Source organism: Bombyx mandarina, chromosome 28 (genome assembly GCF_030267445.1).
Source record: "Bombyx mandarina strain Sakado chromosome 28, ASM3026744v2".
NCBI lineage: Eukaryota > Metazoa > Arthropoda > Insecta > Lepidoptera > Bombycidae > Bombyx > Bombyx mandarina.
Window position 1 is genome coordinate 7,747,602 of NC_143233.1, and position 18,286 is coordinate 7,765,887.

Consider the following 18,286-nt stretch of genomic DNA (forward strand, 5'->3'; position numbering starts at 1 on the left):
GTGGCGGGCGGTGCGATGGTAAAAACGAGACGTTGGTATCATCTCGAACAATTCCTCAGAGCACTCCCCATGGAACATGCGGTACAAAATACAGAGGGAACCGAAGTCTCTCCGCAGACCCACGTCTTAGTATAATGGTGGGAATTAATTTAGAGTTCAATAGAATTTCTGGAAGAACTCTAAAAGCCACTTCGAATGATTATGTTTCATATACTACACTTGTGTGCTTTCGCAGCTTAACGCTAATAGCTGCTATTATCAAGGCTTTAAGCCTGAAGGAGCACTAAATTAACAAAGTAGAATAAATCCAACTGTTTGCTGCCAAATTCTAAGTGATAGCTTAGTACCAAGAGATAAAAAAAAACACTAAAATTACCGAACAGGTACACCTTATATCATGAACTAAGGGAATAAAATAGCGAATTACTGAGTGGCGATATTCAAATTTGTCACAGATGAAGATGAGGGAAACTGGAAGTTCCATCTTCATATATGAGTAGAAACTGTAGATACAGAGACATTCGATATTCCAGGCTTCACTTGGTTAGCATTAAGGTCTTCTTTTTGCTGTACCCGTCTTTTTGGGCCCAGAAGGAGCTTCTGAAGTTGGCAGACAGGTGCTTCAACGAATAAGTATAACGGGAGAGCGAATAAATACGTGGTGCTTACGATTCCCGCGTAAAGCATAATCTGAAAAATTTATTGACTCTTATAGTATTCTGTATATTTTTTTTTTTTTTTTTTTTTTTTTTTATTGCTTAGATGTGTGGACGAGCTCACAGCCCACCTGATGTTAAGTGGTTACTGGAGCCCATAGACATCTACAACGTAAATGCGCCACACACCTTGAGATATAGTTCTAAGGTCTCAGTATAGTCACAACGGCTGCCCCACCCTTCAAACCGAAACGCATTACTGCTTCACGGCAGAAATAGGCAGGGCGGTGGTACCTACCCGTGCGGACTCACAAGAGGTCCTACCACCAGTGAGTTTGTTGGATATTTGTTCAATTATATCTTATAGTTAAGATTTTATAATATTTAACCGGCTCAAAGGTTTCGCTACTAGACCATTGCCAGTGCCATTTAATCTGAAAGGAAATTATTTTATTCTCATTCGAAAATAAAAATTATTGTTTCTCTGAATTTATCGACTATGACAAGTTAAATACTAGGACGTTTCCATTCGGGTATTTCGTTGGGTTTACATAAGCTCTCTGGACACAACGAAAACTGCTTTTGGAGTTTAATACGCATATATGTTCTATAAAAAGTAAACGTAACTAGCATAATGTTCAAATACTTCAGCTATCTCTATTACCACGAAAACAATATCCGAAAAGGCGAAAAAAATAATAGTAATCAATAATAACAAGGTTTAACTTTAAGCGTAGTCTTGTTTCCATTGAGGCTTTTAGGGCTTAAGCATGAATTCTTTCCGAATTTGAATACGAATATTTATTATTAGTTTATCAGTAAATGAAGATAAGGTACATAGTATTACTATATTATTATATCACGCGAGTTCGATGACCCGTTCCTAAAATAAAAACAAAACTGAACAAGAAAATTCGTATTATTCAAATGAAATGCCTTTTTGTTCTTTCTTCGGAGTTTAGGATTCTCTAGTGGATTTTCGTCTTCAAATTCCAATGATAAGTCCAGTGGATTTTTTTTGATTATTATACCATTATAAATATGATTATATTTAGAAATAGCATTTACTTACAGCTTAGTTACTAGAGGAAGAGGTAGACCTAAGAAAAAATGGATGGATTGTGTGAACGACGATATGTGTAAGAGGGGAGTGAGCGAAGAAATAGTATATGAAGAGTACGGAAGGTGAAAACATGTTGCGCCGACCCCAGGTGACTAGAAGAAGGGCAGGGGAATAATGAGTATTTACTTACAGCTGTATAATCAGTAGCATAGAAAGACCGTCTCATCTGACCACCGTAGGTCCTCAAAATCGTGGCGTGAAGCAACATGGCGCAGTAAGACATCCTTCCCAAGGGTTGCAAGGGACCCCACTCTACCGCGCTCACGTATATCTCTGAAAATTATAATTTATGAACGTTTGTACATAGACATATATACAGTACGTCAATAGACAGTGCTCGGAGCTTAAATCCGTGATAGACGTCAATTTAATATCTGTCTTTTTAGTGATATCAGTTTTGATTAATTAACATCGTAACACTGTAAAATACAATTCAGAGTTCGCTTCTGAAGGTGGCTGGAGTTAGTCATGATCAGATGTCTATGTACCTTAACTTACTTTAATACCAGATGGAGTGTGAGCCCGTCTACCCGTATATAAAAAAAAACGAAGGCATATATATGCGCAACGCTCTCCGCGTTCCAGACCGGTTTGGTGCGTCAAACTGTTCCTCCCCTTATCCCGCATTATGAGGGGTCGGCAAAGCATCTGATCATGCTGCATAGGGATATGGCATGAGTTTTACGATCGGTCGCTTATCTGAAGTCAACCCTTCTTGGAGATCGCATGGGACCATTATTGTGGTAGCCATAAGAGGTCCCATAGTCGTCTTTTATGACACGCGCGCAAGATATGGGTAGATCCATTCCTAAGCCAGCAGCCGCACGGCAGATTTCGTGCGTCAATGAATTGTAAATTAAATTATATTACACAAAAGTAGCATTAGTATTTTGGAGGCTACCAACTGCCTGTCTTGGTTTTTGGGAACGCTTCTAATGCATCCAATATAAAGGGAACAATTAAGCAGATAGATCGCATTTCTCACGTGAGAATCATTAGCCAAGACCTTAAAAACTGTGCAAAATTCAGACCGATCAAAACGAAATTACCTTCATCGCACTTGCAATTTCTTAATTTGATCAAAAATGTTAAGAATTTATGTTGAAAGTAAGTCTTCTTCTACTAGTAGAGGATACGATAATCCATAGTCAAAACAAAGGTAATTAATAATGAAGGTAAAAAATGGTAATACTTACTATTACATCTGAAGAAGTATCCAATGAAGAAGACGCACATGGCCAAAGCGAAAAAGTTCTGATTGAGAGCGTTGAAGATCGCTGATTCAAAGACCGAAGCTTCGCGGTGGTGAAGATCCCAGCCCATTAGGACAGTACCTAGAGCTATTGGTACTGAAGCTATGAAGAGAAGTCTCATTAGCTGGAAGAAGACCAGATTTGGTTATATCTAGAAATTTAAAATTAGTAAGTGATTTATTGATTACATAATTGATCATATCGCTAATTGCTGCCACAACTTATATTAGTTAAGAGCTAGTAGCTAGTGACTGTGAAGCTATAACATTATTTATTTTAAATAAGCAATTAAAAGCTCATATCTTTTTATTTTATTTTATTTTTATTGCAAAGATGAGTGGACGAGCTCACAGCCCACCTGGTGTTAAGTGGTCACTTGAGCCCATAGACATCTACAACGTAAGTGCCGCCACCCACCTTGAGATATGAGTTCTAAGATCTCAAGTATAGTTACATATCTGTGTTGTGTTGCATGTTTTTTGTTAGATTTTTAACAGAATGCCTATGATAAACTTACAAAAGAGCTGCCCAAATCCCATTTCTCGTTCTGGGCTTTTCTATAGAAGTAAGCGGTGAGAACTCCTAAATGGTAACCGGCCCAATTTCCTTGCGCTGACACGTAGGCGTGATAGAAAGTGTCATTGTAACCGAATATATCTCTTATGGATCTGAAAATAGGTTATTTATTGCACTGATATTTAGTTCGATCAAAACTTTTCTTACGTAACCATTTAATAAGAGTTAGATGTGCCGAAACACTTAACTCTGGAAACTAAAGATAAATTTAATGCGATTTTCGAGAAAGTGATTTAGTTTGTCGATAAGGACTGCGTTTAGGTCACAACAGTGTACAAATGGCGAAAATTAAAAATAAATTACATAATTCTTCTCAGTCGTATGCACTCTTGGCAGAGTGGTCGTGGTCATCACTTCGGGTGGTGGTCAGCTTCACCAGAAATTACATAATACCTATATAAAGTGGATGTGTCTATGTTCTCTATAGATTCATGAACGGGTATACTGAATTCGATGAAATTTTCAGGAAACTTTCGTTCAATCTAGTGATTGCTCCTCTGAAGTTTGCCAACCATCGGTTCAAAGTCAAGTCAAATATCGGCTCGCAAATCGGGTCGCGTTTGACTAGTATACAATTGTTGTAGTAAATGAGTATTGTACAGGTTACAAGTACAGTTTATTCAATGTAGGTAGCTGCGGTAGGCAGCGGCTTGGTTCTGCCCCTGGCATTGCTGAAGTCCATGGGCGACGGTAACCACTCACCATCAGGTGGGCCGTATGCACGTCCGCCTACAAGGGCAATAAAAAAAATGTACAATCCAAGACTTCTTCACGTTTGATATACGAGAGTAAAAATAGGTCATTAAAAACACCATATGGCAGTGTTAAAAAAATCTGATTTTTATGATAATTCGTTGACTACCTACCTAAAATTATCGCCTGGCATTCATAAAACTGGGTTTTTTTATTTTATTTTATTGCTTAGATGGGTGGACGAGCTTACAGCCCACCTGGTGTTAAGTGGTTACTGGAGCCCATAGACATCTACAACGTAAATACGCCACCCGTATATATGTAACTATACGTGAGACCTTAGAACTTATATCTCAAGGTGGGTGGCGCATTTACGTTGTGGATGTCTATGGGCTCCAGTAACCACTTAACACCAGGTGGGCTGTGAGCTCGTCCAACCATCTAAGAAATAAAAAATAAAAAAAACCAACCTTGAGATATAAGTTCTAAGGTCTCAGTATAGTTACAACGGCTGCCCCACTCTTCAAACCGAAGCGCATTACTGCTTCACGTCAGAAACAGGCGGGGTGGTGGTACCTACCCATGCGGACTCAAAAGGTCCTATCACCAGTAAAGTATTCACATATTTGCCAACTAACTACCTAGATTTAGGAATAAAATAATAATGAATGGTTTATTAACTTTCAACTTCTTCACTTAATGCTTTTTGATTTTATTTTGGTGTTCTTTTGTTACCATTTACCTTTTGTTAGTTACATTGCCTATTTAATTGTTAGAGTTAGATTGCCTATTGTTTGAGTGGCAATTTTCAAGCATCTCAATATTATGTAATTTGAACAAAATGTTCTACTGTAAATTCGCTTAACAAAACCTACGCATTCATAACGAATACGTAAATGACTGCTTTGTTTATCTGACAACCGATCGAAGCGTATTAATTGTTTCCCAAGAAATACAAATTCGGATATTTTACATTTGAGGAGCATTCAGCCGTTGAATAAAGAGATCGCACGGAATCCTATCTTAGAAATTTCCATTCCACTGTTATTTAAGGTTCGTCGATTGGATACATTGGTTATTAAGTACGCGCAAAAATATGTCGAACAAAAGGCAGTGGCTCTGGCAGTGAATTATTTGAAGAGCATTGTTGCAGAAAGAGAAACGCCGCTGACTCCGGACTCACTTGGCGTGATTGCTAATTAAGAGGATTAGTGTGAGGACAAAGGCCAATTAGGAACCATGTTTATTTTCTATAAAATGTTATTTAATGTTCGTTTTAGTCCATGATACATTGTCGTTATTTTCTAACGTCCAAAGTGATGCATACGCTTTTTAATGAAGCAGGTAAATATAAGAAAATGTGGTCAATTGAAGGCCGCTGGTGGCGATTGTATGTTGGACCAACGTACTGGTCTTATTGGGCTAATAGGCTCACCAATAAGATTTGCGGTCTATCTGGTGTTATGTGGTTGCCATAGTTAGGTACTGCCACCTTACCTATTGCTGCTACTTGTAGATGCGTTCTAGTTTTGAGGTCAAGGCAACCGTTGTACAATTGTGATTTAGACCTTATGCTCTATCGGTAATGCAGTATTCATTCACGCGATATCTATTGGCTCCGGTAACAATTCAACTTGCGATAGACAATGAGATTCTCGTTGGTATAGTTGACATAATCTTCCTCCTCCTCGCGTCGTTTTCCGTATTACTAAGGGTCGTGAATCCCTCGCTGCATCAGTTTCTCCTGTACGATTTTCCTCCATCTGCTGCGATCCTTAGCTTCATAAAGGGCATTGTGGAAGTTGATGTTCAGAGAAGATCGTATAGAAGAAGTGGACATAATATACATGTAGAATTGGGAATTTGTGAATAATTTACAGCTAATACTCACTCCGGAAAAATGCTGACTCTGATGGGGAGGAGTTTCATGAAATAGCTCTGGAGAAACGGTATAAGAAGACTAATAGCCATGATCACAGACAGAACTGGCACACCGCTTCTTGGCCAACGCCAGATGACCAGCAATATTACGAATGTCATCAAGAATAATTGTGTATCGGTTCCTAAGTACCTGCAAATATAATTTTTTGATTATGTTCAATTAGACTTTGCTATGAATACAAGTAAAATATAATTTTATTAAAATGGAACTATTGATAATTCACAAAGAGATGTGCAATAGGAGTATGTAATAATATTGAGGGTGCTTTTTTTTCTACATGAAGTTTTCACTTTATAACACTTATTTGATAAATCGCGCGCTGGATGGTATAGAGGTGAAACCGGACATGGGCGCATATACATATGTATGAGAGTAATCAGCAGTGGTCACGATGAAGCGATTTTTATGAGGCATTGCCCTATCGAAGTAGGAAATCTGTCGTGAAAATTTTATCTATATATTAATACGTGAAGCAAAAACTTTGTATCCCTTTTTACGAAAATTGCGCGTACGGAGGAGTACGAAATTTCCCACACTTATAGAGAACTAGCGACCCGCCCTCGCTTCGCTTCGGAAACATTAAAACACACATGAAACAAAAAAAAAAAAATTAAAAAAAAGTTAAAAAAAGTTGCCTATGTTCATCAGGGACAATGTCGGCTTCTAATGGAAAAAGAATTTTTCAAATCGGTCCAGTAGTTTCGGAGCCTATTCGAAACAAACAAACAAACAAATCTTTCCTCTTTATAATATTAGTATAGATATAGATATAGCGAAGGAGTGCAGATTGCTAATTATTTTTTAAATTATGCATTAATAATACATTAAATCAATAAAAAAAAACATGACACACACTACCATGTATTTGACACATACACAGATGTGTACTTTAAGTTTATTGTCAAACTTTTGTTGCTCTGTTAGTCTGTGGCACTGAAGTATGAAGCTTATCTATGGTCTGTGGTCAAATTGACAATAGGATAATATTGTTTATTTGTCTCTAGTTTGTATGTATAATAATATTTTTTTTTTTTCAGAATTATATTCCATATGAAGTGTTAGTAATACAAAATCTTGAAGTGTTAGTAATACAAAATCTTTCTTAAAAAAAAACAGTTCATTTTATTTATTTGACATTGACCATGACTGGTCTTGAGCCACTTCATTCCGGCGCCTCAGTATAGGGCAGCATTAGCGACTCCCTATCGCGGTCAGGAGGATGTTCGGGCTGTATAAATGTTTTGATTTGGCTATATACATATTTAATTAAAATAAAATATTATTGACACAGTCGCATTGCTTGAAACAGCTACACAGCGAATCTCATCCATTAAACTATGTTGACCTCAAAAGACATCAGATTAAAGATAAAGTTACGAAATTATTCCATTAAGAAAATCTTAAAACAACACCTTATTATCTGACACAAAGGACAGTTTATAGCAATTGGAGACGCGTGAAAAATTATGCATTTACGCAAACATTGAAAGCATATTGCATGTAATTGCATACACGGATGTACATATGTACAATCATGCGTAGATTTACATGCTAGCGATTTGTTTTGATCCCGCTGTAAAAAGTCGTTAGTAATTGTTTTTCTTGGTGACAGTATCAGGTGACAGTATGGTACCCAAGGGATGGAGCGAGGAGCCGAGGTCGCAAAACCAAGAAGATGGGAGGACGAACTTAAAATTACCTGTGGACCCCTTTGGGTTAGAGTAGCAGCAGACAAAAAGCAGTGGAAAGAGTTGGAGGAGGCCTTTGCCGAAAGGCACACCGAGACAAGAGACATTTTGTAGTATAAGTAGATTTAATTTTTTATATTTTGTTTTAATTTGTTATATTGTTTTTAGTTATTTTTTAGTCTACTTAAAATTATTAACTTAAAATGTAAAATTTTCGGGAAATAAAGGCTTTATTATTATATTATTATTATTATTAATTGTTTTTGTTACAACTTGTTTAAGAAGTGACTTCTGGATATTACGCAGAGAAACCACCTGAGTCTGATAGGACGTTTGCGATTTGCCTAATAAAAATATATATCTTTCTTTAGACATACCGGATCAAAGTAAAATTTTGTTAAAAAAATACGGCTAAATACCAAACTACTGATTGTGTTCATACTTCTTTTATCCTATTGAAACTAGTCCGGATATTAGAACGAAGTTATAAAATTATTGTAATGTCATAAGTTGATTGATGCACGTATAAGTTTTCAATTTTTTTTTATTTTTTTTTATTGCTTAGGTGGGTGGACGAGCTCACAGCCCACCTGGTGTTAAGTGGTTACTGGAGCCCATAGACATCCACAACGTAAATGCGCCACCCACCCCGAGATACAAGTTCTAAGGTCTCAAGTATAACGGCTGCCCCACCCTTCAAACCGAAACGCATTACTGCTTCACGGCAGAAATAGGCAGGGGGGTGGTACCCACCCGCGCGGACTCACAAGAGGTCCTACCACCAGTTAATCAGAAGGGTCTTGAAATCAATGATAATAACATTCAAATTTTCCATTACACGTCGAGAAATGATAATTATAAAGCGTGTTAATAAAAAAAAAATTGCCTTTGCAATAATTATAACCTACCTTAGTAAAGCCAAACATAAAAATACTTGGGTTATAAACAAAGATCACGAAACTTTGCGAAATACACAACGAAAATGGTGACGATAATCTTTACCGGTAAATAAACCTTGAGTTGACTGGAAACAGGTACATTTGGTGTTGCGAAATAATACAGCCGATGTTAATCCGCAGAGACAGACTCTTAAAATCATTGTTTTGTTTAAATTCTACGGCGGCAAAGAAGATACGGGATTTTTTTATTTTCTATTGCTTTGATGGGTGGACGAGCTCACAGCCCACCTGGTGTTAAGTGGTTACTGGCGCCCATAGACATCCACAGCGTAAATGCGCCACCCACCTTGAGATATAGGTACTAAGGTCTCAGTATGGTTACGACGGCTGCCCCACCCTTCAAACCGAAACGCATTACTGCTTCACGGCAGAAATAGGCAGGGTGGTGGTACCTACCCGTGCGGACTCACAAGAGGTCCTACCACCAGTAAAAAGTGGATTTTCTAGTGTTTTAGTTTTTTATATACCATAAGGCCTAAGTTAGGAAGTGAATAAAAAAACAGATGAGGAGACAATGAGCAAATTTTATGGCGTTTTTCAGTAGATGAATATCTGGGACACAATTATGATTAGATCACGAGGATTCTGCGACCGAAATTTCAATGGTAACTCTGCCAAATTTATAGGTTTTCGTACAAATTTTTTTTTATTTCAGTTTTATTAACTTTACTAACAAAAAATATATAAAATTCAGGCCAAACGTTATCCTACGCAATAATCTCGTTACATCCGAATAGGCTTTTTGTTCCTAGATAATAATATCGTAATCTAATGACCTCGGGCCGAATTTCTTTGGGATTTCGTTATCAGGGCCGGTCTGAGGTCTGTTTTCTATCGGATTCATTGCTTGACCTGTTCGCGCGACCTTCGCAAAACTTGGCCACCACGCAACCACGCCAAATATTGACTTTTCCCGCTGACTATTTCTATGTGGACGCGAAGCGGATTAGTGCGTCTTGAATAATCTCTGCGTCAATGTTTGCTGTGTTATATTTATTTAGATGTTATCAGTTGTGCTCATAGAATAATAATATTACGCGGAGCTGATGGATTCGTAAACTTCTCAAAATAGATTGACAAAAATTTAAGCATACTTATTCATGCGAGGTGTTTAATATAACATCCTCTCGCAGGTCTGCTGGAAGAGATTTCTTAAAGAAATAAGCAGTGCCTTTGTACATAATTTTCCTATTACTCTGTACTATGTCTTCTTTTTTGTGTGTACATAAATAAATAAATAAATTAGTAATGCTATACAAACTATAGATGAGACATGAGAAAAAATGATTATGGAAATTTCTTTTTTGAAATTCGATTACTTTACATATTTAGAATGTTAACGTTTTTAACACCCTTTTAGTAGCTCGGTATGTATCTATGTAACGGAATCTTCGAACGTGAATTTCACTCAGCTTAAAGCGTCAAATTGAATTGAAATTTTGCAAATTTATCAAGGACGGATTGAATGAAATTATTCGATTATCCTTATCAAGATCTTCAGCATTAACAACAGTTAAAGCATGGTAGTGTTTTGTGCTATGCACTAAGGTGTGTACGCGCCTGATGCCTCCCTTAGATTTGATAGCTGCTTTGTAGACTCCTCCGAAATTGAACCCATATTCTACGCTAAAGCCCGGTTAGTCACAGAACCTATAATTAGATAGAAAAACTTGATTGCTCAATGCCAAAAGGTGTGTCTCGTGTATTCGTGATGCATTGGATAAAATGGTTGGATTATACAATAAGTCAAAGGACGACCTAATAACCTGTTTTCATATAATAAAATTATATATGGCATTTTTTTTTTTTTTTTTACAATTTATTGCCTTCTTTATCAAGGACTAAAACAACGAAATATAATTAATATTTTAGTAAAACTAAAAAACACGCTTATGTGACTAGCTAAACTAAAAAGTGGAAAATAAGATATCTATTAGTTCAAAACCAACATAGAGTGAATAAAAAAAATTTTTTTAAGGATAAATAAAAAACGTGAGTTGGTTTTTAAGATATTTCATAATGACTTTATACTGACCAATATTTGTCAATAAAAACATACAATAATTGACATATCGCAACTCACGCATTTTTTAATTGTATTTTTGCACTTACCAAGCTTGAGGTAGACATAAATGTTCAAAAGGGAACAGATTGGGCATCAGGATCACTAATTGCCACCAGTTTTTCCTACACATGTCTCTTTCTCTCTTCACCACGGCGTCCCACATAGGTCCTGAGCCCATGTGTGGTACCCAGGTCATCGCTAGGCTCATCACGACTAAAACTGCTGGAATGAGTCTGCAAAAAAACACAGATAAAAGCAACAGAATTAATAAGTTTTGTTAATTCTATGATATTCTTTTGGGGTGATATTAATTAACGTTTACAATTTTGCGCAGTTGGATCCTATTCTATCTAAAATGTTTTTATATATATTTTTGGACATGGACGAGCTCACAGCCTACCTAGTGCTAAGTGGTTACTGGAGCCCATAGACATCTACAACGTAAGATGCGTCAGCCAGCTTGAGATATAAGTTCTAAGGTCTCAGTATAGTTACAACGGCTGCGACGCCCTTCAAACCGAAACGCATTACTGCTTCACGGCAGAAATTGGCAGGGTTGTGGTACTTACCCGTGCGGACTCACTAGAGGTCCTACCACTAGTAAAAATTCTAATACGTCACTGTAAGGTTTTATTATTATTATTATTTTATTTATTATTATTGCACATCTGAAAATTCTTCTTTGAGAAATTCTATTGGGAAAGAAGAAAATTCCAAGATATTGTTATAATAAAGGCAAATAATTTAATGGTCGATTTAAATGGTTGAAATTTTTCGCATTACCTAAACCACCGGTTAATGAGAGCCATAGGAACGGTTTTAAGGGTGAATCGATGGGTCTCAGCATACTCCAGCATCTTGTACGCCATCAAAAAGCCTCCCATCACGAAGAATATTTGAACGATGACCCGCGCGTTGAATAGCAGCGACTTGAAGAAATCGTCGTATGACTGTGGAATAAAGAGACATTTAAAGAGGCTTACTGGTGGTAGGACCGCTTGTGAGTCAGCGCGGGTGGGTATCACCACCCTGCCTATTTCTGCCGTGAAGCAGTAATGCGTTTCGGTGTGAAGGGTGGGGCAGCCGTTGTAACTATACTTGAGACTTTAGAATTTATGTCTCAAGGTGGGTGGCGCATTTACGTCGTAGATGGCTATGGGCTCGGGTCACCACTTAACACCAGGTGGGCTGAGTTCGTCCACCTATCTAAGCAAAAAATAATAATAAAAAACCACCCAGGAATCGAACCTGTGGTACAGTAGTCAGCGCTACTAACGACTTGACCGACGAAGCGCTTTTATGAATAATAACGTAATTAAAACGCTACAATTAGATACTTGGATCGTCCATTGAATTAATTGATATCCATTTGAGAAATACATTAAATAAATCACAATACAATGGCCGCTAATATCAGCGTAATCACTCAGGTGATGCAAATCATATGTATTATTATTTTAGTGTTGTTTGTCGTTACTACACTACCCGACACTACGACACGACACCTTAACTATATTTTTTTGATAGGTCATTGGCTTTTTGACCTCCATAAAAAAAAAGGACATTTTCCATTCCAATATTTTTCTTAGGAGAGGAAAGAAGACCTAACAACTCGAGAGCAGAGCTTCGCGAATGGATCTACTACTGGATCAGAATCGCGACCGGCTGAGAAGATCCGGCGAGAAACTCAGCGGGCTTAATGCATGGTTGGTATATAAATCATATACTGATTTCATATTATTATATGTAAGAGGAAGAGATCGCTTTTAGCGATAAGACTATTGTACAAATATATCTGCTTGTTGACTGTTTGTTTTAATGTTAATTGTGTATTGGTGTGCAATAAAGTATATCTAATCTACCTATATATCTATCTATACTAGTATATCTATCTATATCTCTCTCTCACTCTAAAGATCTAGAAAAATTAGAACGAATTATAGTCTAAAAATTGTAGTATAATACATTTTATATAAATCCTTAGAATCGGAACGCAGTTCTCATCCCATTTATAATTCCAATTATTTTTCACAAGAAATTATAATTTGCGTAATCACTGGTGGTAGGACCTCTTGGGAGTCCGCACGGGTAGGTACCACCACCCCGCCTATTTCCGCCGTGAAGCAGTAACGCGTTTCGGTCCGAAGGATGGGGCAGCCGTTGTAACTATACTGAGACCTTATACTTATATCTCAAAGTGGGTGGCGCATTTACGTTGTAGATGTCCATGGGCTCCAGTAACCACTTTACACCAGGTGGGCTGTGAGCTCGTCCACCCATCTAAGCAATAAAAAAAATAAAAAAATAAAAATAGTTGCTACGTTGAAAAATCAGTTTGTGAGTAATTTCTTAATTGGGCCATTGTCGTTGTCCTCGGCGCATCGTTGCGTACGAATTTTCTTGTGTAATTTCAAACGATGGAAATTGCGGTTTCAATTCATTATAAAAAAAATATATATACTAGAAAATTATGTGGTAAAAAATATTTAGTCGGATCGCCTTGGCCTGTTTCGTGGTGAAGATATTTGTTATCTTAATAAATTAAAATTGTTTCTTGACTCAAATTTTTTTTTATTGCATATATTATGGATGGACGAGGTCACAGATCAGCTGGTGTTAATAGCACATAGACATCTACAACGTAAATGCCGCCACCCACCTTAAGATATGGATTCTAATGTCTCAGTATAGTTACAACGGCTTTCCTTTCAAACTGAAACGCATTACTGCTTCATGGTTGATATAGGTAGGATGGTGGTACCTACCCATGCGGAGCCACTAGAGGTCCTACCACGAGTAGAAATATTCCTCTGTTAACATTATATTACTAGATGGTAACCAAAGTATGTATTAGGAGATAACGTAATTACGATATAATAATCAATACTGTTCAAATTCAACAATACTCATTATTATGTCGAATTACACAAACAATACAACACCAGTAGTGTTAGCGCGTCTTGTGAGTCCGCACGAGTAGGTACCACCACACGTCTATTTCTGCCGTAAAGCTGTAAAGAGTTCCTATTTGTTTGGCGGGTCAGCAGTTTTTCTGTTAAAACTGAGATTTACGTTAAACCAATCTAAATAAAATATATGTCGCATCTGGTCACGACAAACGAAGCGAAAGTGCGCCATCTTTTTTTATTTTTTAGGATTGAAAGATTACTTGTGGCCCGGAGGCCTTTCCAGTTTCACCAGGACAGGTGTGCGAGCAAAGGCTCAGCCAGGAGGGGTGGGATTTGCTAACAGCTACCTGAGCGCCTCCAAGGGAGACCTGAATCTACTACCGGATCGGAATCGCGACCGGCGAGAAACTCAGCGAGCTGATTCATGGGTTAGGTTGCAAGTCGAACTCTTTGTCGAGATCGACGAGGCGCCATCTAGTGGATGCGAGCCTCAACTACTTGTCAAACATCGGCTCGCTTCGGGTGGTGTGCTTAGGCAGAGTCGAGGTGTTATCGCTCGGATTGAATCAAACCACATTCGTTGCCTGACTTACAAAGCGTGAAGACGTCTCAGAACTGTCATTGTTCCGTGCTGCGCATTCTTTTTGCGCGATTACCCACCATACGCCCATAATGACAAGAAATTATGAAGATATCGGCACAATCTTGCGACATACGTTTTTTACTGGTGGTAGGACCTCTTGTGAGTCCGCACGGGTAGGTACCACCGCCCCGCCTATTTCTGCCGTGAAGCAGTAATGCGTTTCGGTTTGAACGGTGGGGAAGCCGTTGTAACTATACTAAGAGCTTAGAACTTATATCTCAAAGTGGGTGGCGCATTTACGTTGTAGATGTCTATGGGCTCCAGTAACCACTTAACACCAGGTGGGCTGTGACTTCGTTCACCCATCTAAGCAATAAAAAAAAACATAAATCTATTATATACAAGCCCCTTATTAAATTTCTCGCTTTCGACATTGCCTCATTAATGACTTACTTATGGGCTGTATACGATATATAATTACACGGAGATGTCGGTCAATCAACAAGGTATAAGTGAATTTGTTGGGCCACTAAACTATCCGAGTTAGTAAGATATATATTATAATTGATACAGAAAAAAATGATTTTAGCGAAGCCTTGCTGAAGTTTTCTTAACAGGTTAAGGACCGGGATTTTTTTGGTTATTATTGCCAAAATTAATTAAACGCATATGGATAAAGAATTACTCCAATAAGCTATTCCTAGTTTTAGTTTTTTGATTATGTAATATTGTAATATTTCCCCTTTAATAGGTTATAGCTACTAGCCTAGATGAGCCATGGCGGTCCGCGTTTCTTACATATTCAATAGAAATCTTGCGGTCAGGGGTATTCTGGGTAGGTGAGTTGCAGCAGTCCCAAGGGACCGCTAATTTTGTTTTGGCAAAGTAATAGTATCCACCCACAGGGACCGCTCCGGTCCTTAAACTGTTTTTTTTTTTTTTTTCACTGGAGAAAATCGCCGGTTTCCCACCCGCATGTGGGTATGTGGGAGTCGAACCTCACTAAAAACTCCTGCCGCTCACAGCCGGCGCCCTAAGCATATCTTGCGTATCTCTCCATATCAAATTCAAATTCTTTATCAGTTCGTATCCCTTTTGGTAGGCAGCGGCTTGGCTCTGCCCCTGGCATTGCTGAAGTCCATGGGCGACGGTAACCACTCACCATCAGGTGGGCCGTATGCTCGTCTGCCTACAAGGACAATAAAAATAAAAAAATCTAGCAAAGCAATAATTGTCAATTTATTTAATAATATCGTTAGAGTTTTCTTAGAGTCTTTATCTTACAGTATCGTTAGAGTTTTCTAGAGTCTTTATCTTACAGTACGTATCAAAATATCCTACACGAATACCGTTATAATAACACAGCTTACGTGTTAATGTGACATAGATTTTCATAAAAAAATTGAAAACGCTGTTTTTGTGACCCCTTCCACTCCTGTGTCAACATGCGAAGAGATTGTTTGCAGGAAAGTAATTACCTAAAGGTAATGTGGTTAGGGTGACACTACATAACGACCTCATTGTATAGGAATATAAATTTACATCATACATAAGCACGTACAGTTTATTTAACCTACATTCACGAGGATAAGACGATGTATATTTTTTAAGCACCTAAAATTTACGAGACTCTTGTTCGTGAACTATCTTATACCTTTAATCGAACAATTCTTGTGTTTATATAATCTGAATCTCGGAAACGGCTCCAGCGATTTTCATAAAATACAGGGGATTTCGGGGGCTATAAATCGATCATCATTATCCTGCCCTTCTCCCAGTCACCTGGGGTCGGTGCAACATGTTTTGTCCTTCCATACTCTTCTATCATATACCATTTCTTCGCTCACTCCCCTCCTACCCATATCGTCTTTCACACAATCCATCCATTTCTTCTTAGGTCTACCTCTTCCTCTAAATCCTTCCACATTCATAGTTAACACTCTATATCGATCTAGCTACGATTTATTTTCAGAAAATGTTGTTTTATTCGTGTTTTCAATAATCAACTTTATGACTCTTCCCGACATCTATTGGCGATTAATAATAGTATTTTTCTAAATTTGAGGGCAACTAACCGCTTTAAAGACACGACAAGATGGCGTTATCAAAAAAAAAACATCGTCTCGGTCATCGTCTAGTTTAAATTAAATGGACGATAATTTTGTAGCGATGAACTCTCTGGGGCGGGTCTTCGAATAGGGTTAGCTTAATTTAGCTGAATTCAATCTTTTAAAGACACAGGTTTACGCGCATACTCTAAGAAGGGTCCCTTTGTCATGACCCCGAAATTCCGAGAAGTATGCCCGCAACCTTCCGAAATTATTGGACTTGGGTTTGATATTTGGAACGATTTTGCAGAATCGAAGTCATTTGAAAGGCAAAATCAAGTTAGTCCTCCTTTGAGACATCAACAAAGCGAAGCGATACTTCAGGGCTGGGCCAAAACTTGTACATCATAGCTTTATGTTGCACAAGTTTTGGCCCAGCTTGGCCCAGCAACCTGTGCTTACAAGTTTGGTTTCCCATGAAGACTGCTCTCATCTCTGGGCCAGGGCTCCCAAATACCAGCTAATTCTATTTGAGGCCATATAGAAGAGGACCACACGGATTATCAATTTACAGCTTAGAAGGATGGACAAACTCACGGCCTACCTATTAAGTGACCACCGGAGCCCTTAGCCCATAGGGAAGTCGTCGTGGCCATGGGAAGTCGTCGTGGCCTAAAGGATAAGACGTCCGGTGCATTCGTATGTAGTGATGCACCGGTGTTCGAATCCCGCAGGTGGGTACCAATTTTTCTAATGAAATACGTACTCAACGGATGTTCACGATTGACTTCCACGGTGAAGGAATAACATCGTGTAATAAAAACCAAACCCGCAAAATTATAATTTGCGTAATCACTGGTGGTAGGACCTCTTGGGAGTCCGCACGGGTAGGTACCACCACCCCGCCTATTTCCGCCGTGAAGCAGTAATGCGTTTCGGTTCGAAGGGTGGGGTAGCCGTTGTAACTATACTGAGACCGTAGAACTTATATCTCGAGGTGGGTGGCGCATTTACGTTGTAGATGTCTATGGGCTCCAGTAACCACTTAGCACCAGGTGGGCTGTGAAATCGTCCATCTACTAAGCAATAATAAAAAAAAAAAATAGACATTAACGACGTTAATGCCGCCGCCCACCTTCAGGTCCCATTGCTAAGTCACCGTTTTTACAGTACAATGGCTGCGCCACTCTCCACACCGACACGTATTATTGCTTAACGCCAGAAGTAGGCAAGATGATTGTACTAAACTAGGAGGTCACAAGAAGTTCTAACACCAGTTAAAAATGAATCTCTAACCACTAATCTCATCCAAATAAACCAGTAATCCCATTCCTACGGGTCACTTGGTCCCATTCTTACGGTCGTTAGTCATTCTTGGTCTGCGAAGGGACTTCGGTTTGCCCGTTGCCTTTTTACCAACGCACTGCCCACCACCAAAATTGACATAAATCGGCGTGGTGGCGCAGCGAGTCTGGTATTGACCGCGGAAAACTCCCTACTCTGACCAGATTCTGACCCCAGATGGAGATCGGATGTCGGATGAAAGAGTGCAGGGGAGTCGCTTAGTGGGTAGGGTCTTAAATTCTATCTCTTGAACCATTTGCGGACCGTCCAGTCCCAAATACCCCGCGTGGCCCCAAGGCGCAGGGACCTCGTAGGAGAATCAGATGCTGGTACAAAAAAAGGCCACCTAGTACCAAAAGAAAAACTACCCTCTTTCTAATTCTTTCTTGGATGTCAACAATGGAACTCGATAGCCCGCCCCGGCAATGTACACTTAAATATGAAAAT

At 38.6% G+C, this 18,286-nt stretch overlaps 1 protein-coding gene across 1 annotated transcript in view; it reads right to left on the minus strand.

Moving 5' to 3' along the window:
* Positions 1-315: 315 nt before the first annotated feature.
* Positions 316-18,286, minus strand: part of LOC114243401 (nose resistant to fluoxetine protein 6) — a 33,630-nt gene continuing 15,659 nt past the window's right edge. Inside the window, exons 7-13 of the mRNA XM_028174882.2 lie at positions 11,739-11,905; positions 11,003-11,188; positions 6,193-6,372; positions 3,550-3,700; positions 2,976-3,156; positions 1,910-2,052; positions 316-690 (exon numbers count right to left, since the gene is read on the minus strand). Of these exons, the coding sequence (XP_028030683.2) occupies positions 487-690; positions 1,910-2,052; positions 2,976-3,156; positions 3,550-3,700; positions 6,193-6,372; positions 11,003-11,188; positions 11,739-11,905 (1,212 nt within the window). The 3' untranslated portion in view covers positions 316-486. The remainder of the gene's footprint in view (positions 691-1,909; positions 2,053-2,975; positions 3,157-3,549; positions 3,701-6,192; positions 6,373-11,002; positions 11,189-11,738; positions 11,906-18,286) is intronic.